This window comes from Sinocyclocheilus rhinocerous, unplaced genomic scaffold (assembly GCF_001515625.1).
Source record: "Sinocyclocheilus rhinocerous isolate Xijiao unplaced genomic scaffold, SAMN03320098_v1.1 scaffold95, whole genome shotgun sequence".
Taxonomy (NCBI): Eukaryota; Metazoa; Chordata; class Actinopteri; order Cypriniformes; family Cyprinidae; genus Sinocyclocheilus; species Sinocyclocheilus rhinocerous.
In genome coordinates, this window is record NW_015662004.1 from 1,078,205 (window position 1) to 1,087,027 (window position 8,823).

The 8,823-nt window shown below is 40.3% G+C and overlaps 1 protein-coding gene across 7 annotated transcripts in view; it reads right to left on the reverse strand.

Annotated features, from left to right (window-relative positions):
• LOC107727263 (cytoplasmic polyadenylation element-binding protein 4-like) overlaps positions 1-8,600 on the reverse strand; it is a 28,821-nt gene extending 20,221 nt beyond the window's left edge. For 4 of the 7 annotated variants that reach the window (XR_001638338.1, XM_016537067.1, XM_016537068.1 and 1 more), the window contains exons 1-2: positions 8,157-8,600; positions 6,350-7,513 (exon numbers count right to left, since the gene is read on the reverse strand). Coding sequence is in view for 6 of the 7 variants with exons in the window: in XM_016537067.1 (XP_016392553.1) it covers positions 6,350-7,459 (1,110 nt within the window). In the remaining variant the exon portion in view is untranslated. The remainder of the gene's footprint in view (positions 1-6,349; positions 7,514-8,156) is intronic. The other 3 variants (XM_016537069.1, XM_016537072.1, XM_016537070.1) reach the window with 3 other exon arrangements.
• Between the last annotated feature and the right edge of the window lie 223 nt (positions 8,601-8,823).

Genomic DNA, 8,823 nt, shown 5'->3' on the forward strand with positions numbered 1-8,823 from the left:
GGGTAAAAAAAAAAAAAAAAAAGACACTTCCCAACAGCCATATTTGTTTTTCTGTTTTCTTTACAGTGTCTTCAATCATCTAACCTTGTCATGAGAACCATCTTCACCATCATGAATTGTGTGTCCCATTTCTCATTTTCTCCCTGAGCAACTGCTTAATTACATATCTCGGCAGTGCCTGTTCATGTGTGAGTCTGTCAATGTGTGTGTGTGTGTGTGTGTGTGTGTGTGTGTCCTGCCCCCCCTCCGGAGACAGCCTTTGCTTTCACACCAAACATCAGATATTCTTGGCTGAGAGTACACAGAGTCTGTGGAAACTTCCAGCGACATTATGCAGTGCTGGGAATCACATCACGTATTCAACCAGCTGGAGCAAATAGCTGCGAATAAGAGCTGTCTGTTCTCAGTGGTGGAAGCCACAAGTTCCAAGTGCTATCAAATACCTTTAGTTTGTTGGTTTTACAAAGAACAGAACACATCTAGATCACAAAACTGCAGGCTGACCCAAGTTCCTATACCAGATGATGACCTCTGTGCGCAACCGGCTCGATAAGAGGATCTTGAAAGCACCTGTTCCCTGGAATCAAGCTGAAAGAGAGATACACTGACACAAATGAGTGCTGATGGCCCACAGAATTGACACTGCTTACTATAACGGCAAATTTAAAGCTAACAGATTGATTAAATTCCAGAAAGTACCAACAAATATTTGTTTCTTCTAAAAAACAAAGAGGAGGACAATAGCAGTGTTAACTCACCATATACGAAATGAGGATTGTGACAAAACCTTGAGAGGCAATGGTGCGTTCAAGCCATGTCGGAAAGACTGTGTTTACGAGTTAAATGTGCATGAACAAAACCACAAAGTGTGGAATGCAGGATTATGTCGAGTTTCTGAGTTGGTGTGTGTCAATTTAAAAAATGGAAGACAAAAAGATGCAGTTTCTGTACTGACGGTACATTTGTTGAAATGAAATTATTATTATTATTAGATTTACAATAAAACTAGCAAGTTACATCATGTGCAAAATACAACAGTATTATATTAAAAAGATATAACAATTGAATTTACAGCACCTTCATAAATGGAATAAAACCATTAAAAAAAGCAAGAGCACATCTGATGCTCATTCTTTATTAATTTAGGTAGCGTTAAAAATATTACTTTTTTTTCGTAGATAATGGTCTTTGGTCTTCTAAAATACAGCATAGTTCTTGTCCTGTTGCTACAATCCAAAATATAGTAACAGTTATGACAAAACACCTGTTCACCAAAAAATTTGTCTGTAAAATTTACAGTAAAAAAGGCAGCTGCAGGTCCCACTTCCCAGAACTTGTATGAATATACAGTAGCAATATTTTAGGTTTCACGGGACTGAACTCAAATTTACAGTTAAAAAAAACGGTATATTTCATTAACTGATATAATGTTAATATTACATTCAGATACTCTGTTTTGTACCTGTATAATTGGCACATGATGGATTAGAGTTCATCACAAGTTTTGATGGCATTCCTCTTACCTCCATGTAATGCATATTAAAGTAGTGTTTATAAGCGCAGCTGCCTTTTTTTAAAGCGGTAACCAAGGAAACTATCACTGCTGTTCTATAAGCGCCACCTGCTGTCAGACAATAGATTTGCATTTTCATTCAATCCATCTGCTGTTTTTGTTTTGTGCAGGTGTCTTTTGTATAGGGTTGCCAACTTCAGAAAATGAAAATAAGGGACAACTGTGATTGTAGGAAAATAAGGGACAGAATAAGGTACGCTCAAAATATTTGTTCTGTACCACATAGAGTATGACATTTCCGTGTCTACAGTTAAGTATGTGTATAAAATGTGGTTAAAAGGTTCTCAGAAATAATCACATTTGTTTTGCTTTACCCATGTACAATTATTCTAAAAATAAAGTTTAATGTCATACAAAAAAAAGCCACGCATGTTATACACAAAGCATCGGCCTGAGTAAATTTTACCACTATAGAATTGTGACTGCACAAGTGTTGTAGTAATTTAGGAGGTGAATATACAGTGAAATTACATACAATATGGCATAACATTTGAAAGTATAACAACTGAACGTCTATGAAATGTCAATCAATAAAGCATTTTTTTTAAACAATGGCATTTAAAATTTTGAACTAAAATTATATTGCAACCATGTAGCCTATGAATTCATGAAAATAAATATTTTTCAACTAAAGAGAACTTGGAGTGTGTGTGGGCTGCATTTGGTGCTTGAATTTATTCTTAAATATTAACGAGGTCCAGGTTTAGGAATATGCTAGTCTAGAAGTTACAATTTTAAAAATGTGTAATTTTGTTTCGCTATTTAACAACATTAACTTAATATTGTATTAATAATAATAATATATTAACAATACTGAAAGACGTCTTCCCTCAGGTAGATTGCATGTTTTCTTGCCTAGCTGGATGTTGTGCTTATGATCAATAATCACGTTCTTTGTATTCACCCAAACTGATTTGGCAAAATCAAAACACGGATGGTGAAGGGGATTGCCGTTATTGCGAGCCCCGCTAGCTGTGAAGTGGGAGCGACCAGGCGGCAGAGGATTCTGCAAGTTCTTAAAGCCTTCCTTGAGTGGCTATGTTCACAATTCAAACAATGATTTGTGCAAAAAGAATGGTTAATTTGTTATTTGTATGGTCTAGATGGTCATACGGCGTATGCCTGCGAATACGGGACAAACTACGTTCTGTATAGCGTTCATGCGGAATGCTTCTCTGATGCGTTAAATACGAGACAATTTCATATTATACGATACGGTTGGCAACCCTACTTATGTAGCATAATTTCACATATCTAAAGTCAGACCATTCTGTTTTCCCTTTAAATTATACAATCTAATTCAAATAAAAAACAACTGCTCATGCTACATGTATGTATCACTACTGTATTTTCAAAATAAATAAAATACATTTCCTGTTGTACCAAACTCGTATCAAACCGTGACCCCAAAATCGAGGTACGTACCGATACACCCAAACAAATAGTTCAATAAATATTAAAGAACATAAGATGTAACATAAGTCCCAAATGTACATAACTGAGAACAAAATCTAGTATGAAACAATTGTTTAAACAAAATACCACACAAAATTGAGAATATTAGTTTACATTTGTAAGGGAATTTGTCATTAAACAATTACCATGTTTTCGCGGTAGCATATTATAGTATTATTATTATTATTATTATAGTATTTAAGTATTATACTGTTAAAATGAAAAAATTTTTACAGTACATTAGGGCTGCACGATAAATCGAAATGGAATCGAGATCGCGATTCGACAGAAGCTGCGATTGTCATGCGTATCTTTCAGTGAAGCACGGTTCTGTGATCAGCAGTAAATCTCCATCCAAAGGTCAGAGGGCGCTCTCGCGCTGAAACTCCAAATACGCCTCGCAGAAGAAACCCAGAAAATGCCTATCGCTGCACACATAGCACTTTTTTGAATAGCGAATTTACGTTTTTTATTAATAAATTTGACTTTATTCGACAAGAAAGTCTAATAAAGACAGAAAGTGACAAGAAGAGAGGTGAACAGGATCTCTGAAAGGGTCTATATTTTTTAGGGGAATGATGGCACTCAATAGCATCACTAAATCGTGTCCTTAATAATTTAATTATGTTGTTACCTTTTATAAAGGAAAATAAGGCACTCCACTGTATGTCATGCAACACCATGACTACATTCACAATATAGCATGGGCCCGTCCCTTATTGGTTAAGTACAAAACATGTTTAATATAGAAAGAAACACATAATATACTGACAAAGTATCCAGGACTCTATGCCCTATCACTTTTCACCATCATCACTCCACCCCTCCATCACATGTACACAGACACACACTCTAAACAAACAAGCAGTTCTAGTACAGCTTATAAACACTTACGACTATATCATACTACTGCTGCTGCAGCATAAATTAATTTAATTTTATATTTATGTATTGTATACCACTTTAACAGATCTAAAGATCCCATTAATCTATCTAGCTCCAGTTAAGTATGACAAGGCCAAAAATATACTACCAGAAATAAAACCGGTTGGCCGACATTTTAAAACCTGTGCTACCATGATTAATGCAATGGCTTATGTAAATGTAATCAAATGGGTCAAAAAGACAATGTCTACATTACAATTATTCACTTTGTAAGATCAAACCATCCCAGACAGCGTCATGGTAGGCAACTGTCAGCTCCTAAAATCTCACAGAGCTGTTTGGAAAACAAAACAGGCAGGGCAGAGTTAGTCATCCAAGCCTCTGGAGTCTGGCACATGTTGCTTTGGGCCCAACTCAAGATGAATTTGTCACAATGTGCAAACACAGGCAAATTAAAGCCGTGCAAATGCACAAAACAATGATCCACATGTTACGGGGTTCACACGACAGCGACTGCAGCATCAAAGCAACCGGGAATCATTCATGTAAATGTAAACTACCGGTTTCTGATGACAACAGCCAAAAGATACCGTTGACGATGTGAGAAAGTGGAGTTCAGCTTAAAAGAAAATGAGCAGTGACACACTGGGGAGTCTACCAATAGGAGTGCACGGAGATATACAACACCTTTTTTTTTTTTATAAAGAGCAGGGGGACCAGTGCATTATCTAGTTATATGCGTTGTATAGCTGTAATTGAACTGATATATTTAAAGACAGCAAAAAAAAAAAGATTAACACTGCTGATATTTAAATTAAACTTTTATAAATCTTGTTAACCCTATTATTAACATTATTTAACTAACCAAGATTAAAAATGGTCTTTTATAAAGCTTTGAGTAGATTTTGGAACAGCTAAAGCCTGTTCAGACCAAGAACGATAAACATAACAACGATCACAATATTAGCATTCACATCAACGGTCGATAATGCTCTGTTTATTATTAGCACTGCAGTTCTGTCGTCTTCTGTTTTAAATGCTCAAGCTCTTTAAAGACGGCTGGATTCTGATTGGTTGTCAATGATTTTTTTGTTCATTATCTAAAATCATTCTTAAAGTGATTCCAAATACATTGTTCCGCATTATCGTTACAGTTGTAGTGTAGATTTCCATATTCTCGTAAAGGTGTGGTCACATTCACAATTGCTCTGCGAAATTTCGTGTGTGAAATCCAGTCATTAAGAAGAAAGAAAGATTGGCACACCACAGCTCTAAAATGCAAAAATGCATGAGAACATGAAATAAACATTTTTGCATTTTAGGAGCTGTGGTGTGCCAACCTTTCTTTCTTTTTATCGTTTACAATAGTTGAGCACCCTCACAGAGTTTTTTTTTTTTTTTGCCAGTCAGATGTGCAAAATCCAGTAATTCCAAAAGTAATTAGCGGAAACGTGAGGTTTTGCACGAGGGCAAAAGATTTCTCCACACAGATTTTGCTCATGGCCTGTTTTCACACACAAAATTTAGCTGAAATTAGTATAAAATAATGATGTGCAGTCTTTCTTCATGTTGCCTAAACCAAGATTTCACCAATTATTACACAGCTCCAGGGATTTTGTGAGAACTACGTATTACTCATGCATTTTTCTATCCTCAGTCACAAACAGTCAGATCGAGCACCTTGCATTGTGTGTGTTGAGGTTTTCCTACCTTTTCGGCAAAAGAACGGCATAGCCCGTTTTCTCTAATCATGTAGCCCCCCAAAAAAATCCTCTTTCTACTGCATAGACGGCCAAATTTTATTAAAGGCCCATCTTGCCAGTGGTGAATTACACCCTTAAAACTGTATAGTTATAGTTATGGTTACAGTTATCGTCTTTGAATTCCAAAAGTAATTAGCGGAAACGTGAGGTTTTGCACAAGGGCGAAAGATTTCTCCACACAGATTTTGCTCATGGCCTGTTTTCACCCACAAAATTTAGCTGAAATTAGTATAAATTAATGATGTGCAGTCTTTCTTCATGTTGCCTAAACCAAGATTTCACCAATTATTACACAGCTCCAGGGATTTTGTGAGAACTACGTATTACTCATGCATTTTTCTATCCTCAGTCACAAACAGTCAGATCGAGCACCTTGCATTGTGTGTGCTGAGGTTTTCCTACCTTTTCGGCAAAAGAACGGCATAGCCCGTTTTCTCTAATCATGTAGCCCCCAAAAAAAATCCTCTTTCTACTGCATAGACGGCCAAATTTTATTAAAGGCCCATCTTGCCAGTGGTGAATTACACCCTTAAAACTGTATAGTTATAGTTATGGTTACAGTTATCGTCTTTGGTGTGAATGGGCCTTTATCGGCCTTTCCAATCACTGGTCAATCACTGGTTTTTGTTACCTATTTTTAAAGCAGATCATTGTGTCAATATAATATACACACCTGGAAAGGGAAGACGTTCTCGCTCCTGCTGTCATCCATCCAGGACTTAGGGTTGAAGCCGGGGCTGGTGCGGGAATACTTCTGCTGGGGCATGTGGTTGTTGGGGAAGGTCTTCTTCAGCGGGGAAATGGAGTTGAGAGGAGTCATACCGCCATTCAAGCCACGGCGGTACTCGCGGCCCTGGGAGCCACCCCAACCACCGTAACCCCCACCTGGGCTCCACGAAGTGGAAGAAGGAGAGGGCGAAGGGCTCTGGTAGCTGCCCCAGGGTGAGGGAGGCTTGCTCAGGTTGTTGGAGAGATGCGGCAGCTGGCCGAAGGGGGCACTGCGGTGGGGGAACGGCGGCTGATGGGGACTGGCCGGAGAACGACGATGCTGCTGGTGCTGGCTGTGAGGGTGCTGGAAGTGGGGGTGAGGTGGGTGGTGCTGGGAGATGGGACCAATCTGAGGGGAGAAGTTGCCGCCGAAGCCTGGGCTGACGTGGTGGGAGAAATTCTGGAACAGCAGAGGGCCATTGTTGGCCGAGGCGGCCGGGTTGAAGAAGCTGATGTCCTCGTTGATGATGGTGGACGGGGTGGCAGGGATAGCAGCCGACCAGTTGTTGAAGCTGGTCAGGGAGGAGGAGGTGCTGGACTGAGCAACTGTGCCCAGTCCCGAAGGCTCCTGATAGTCAAAGGGCGTCAGCACGGGGGACTCCAAACGCAGCTTCTCCTTGCCGCTGGTCCCGTCGGATGACCCGCTCTCCACTTTACTCTCTTCGGCACGAGCCTTTTCCAGCTCAGAGATGATTCCGCTCTCCTGGTGTCCAGGGGAGAGTTGCTGCTGCTGCTTCTCTTGGGTCTCTTGCAGATCCTGCTGCTGGGCTTTGGGCTTCTCGGAGCCCAGAATTTCATCTTGCATGTTGCTGTGAGCACCGGTCGCCGGGAACAGCCAGGTCGAACCACTGCTGCTGCCATTTCCAGCCGGGGTGCTGTTTATGAAAGCGGCGGGGCTGGCGGTCGCATTCTGGTGGTGGTGTGGCGCTTGCAGGTGAGGGTGGATTCGTACTGGGAAAGCAGACTTGTTGCCAGTGTTGTTCTGCACTAAGACTCCAAACCCGTAATCCCCCATTTATGTTCTCCAGTTCAACCTGGCTCCAACACAGTTATTCTTACTCCCTAAGCCCTGAAAAAGAACGCATATCCACGGTTAAAATACTCCATGACGCAGTTGCACAACATAATTCATGACACACTGGAAACACTGAGGACACCCTTTGGTGAGAGACTATGTGGCACTATGCCACCAGACGTCACAAATACTGACAGCACAGATAAATGTGATCGCCATCGCCAGGAAATGTATGATATGACATGTTTATGTTGCAAAGTATTATACCATATTGGCTATAACACAAGTTATAAAGATCTTTCAGGCTCTAATTATAGATTCGTGACGTCTCTTCAGCTAGCAGCTAACAGGCTACCGGCTTATCCAACAGGAACTGCTAAAAGGCTTCATATCTACCGAAAGGCCGACTCGACCGTGTTTTTCTGACGCAGAAATAATACAATCAGATAGCTAACGCGATAAAGTACCGCTGTTGTTATAATTTAAATATCATCTAAGGCAAAAAAACTAATCCTTAGTATTCCCTTTCCTTTTCAACGAACGAATGCTCGAGCTGAAAAATGATGACGTCTTCTGCTCTCGCGCTACAATATTCACAATACTGCACGATTTAAAACATAAACACACGATACACATCTAATATTAGGGATTTATCATGAATACGTTCGCAAAAATCAATAAATAAATGTATTTTCACCTTCGTGGCTTATCCAAGCGATGACTGAGAGGACAGACACTCGTTCCAGATATTATCACAACGCAAACTAACGCAGAAGCTCGAATAAACTGGTGATCTGATACTATAAAGTGGGGATCTTTAATCCGACAGGAGTGTCTATTTTTTCTCCCTTCCTCGTCTTGACGTGTCCTGCCTTCTCAATGACACAGCCCTGTCTCGCTTTAGCCAGCTGCTAACCTTTAAATCACTTGCTCAGACGATTCTACGTCATTGACTTCAATATAAAAAGACTAGTTTGGTTACTGGTGAACTGCAATGCGTTCATGCGTCCATTTCATTGTTAAATTTTCGTTTCTCTTGTCTTTTTTTTTTTCACCAGCGCACTGCTGCTCCCTTCGCTGCGCTGCCGCTGCTGTCCTTCTCTTTCCACGGCACAATCTACTGAAGCCAAATGACAAGGAGAACCAGTCCACTCACACTTCCGGCTAAAGCTCCGCCTCCGCCGCGTCAGACCACGCCCACAGGAACCTCACTAGGCGCCTGATCCTCCCACGCTGTTTGATGACACGTGCTTTAATTGGTCAGAGAGCATGGTATTCCCGCCCACTTTTTCCTAATTTGGATGCGATTCATATTATATTTGTCTGCCCTTTAAGGTCATTTGAGTAACGAGGTTCCGCCTTTT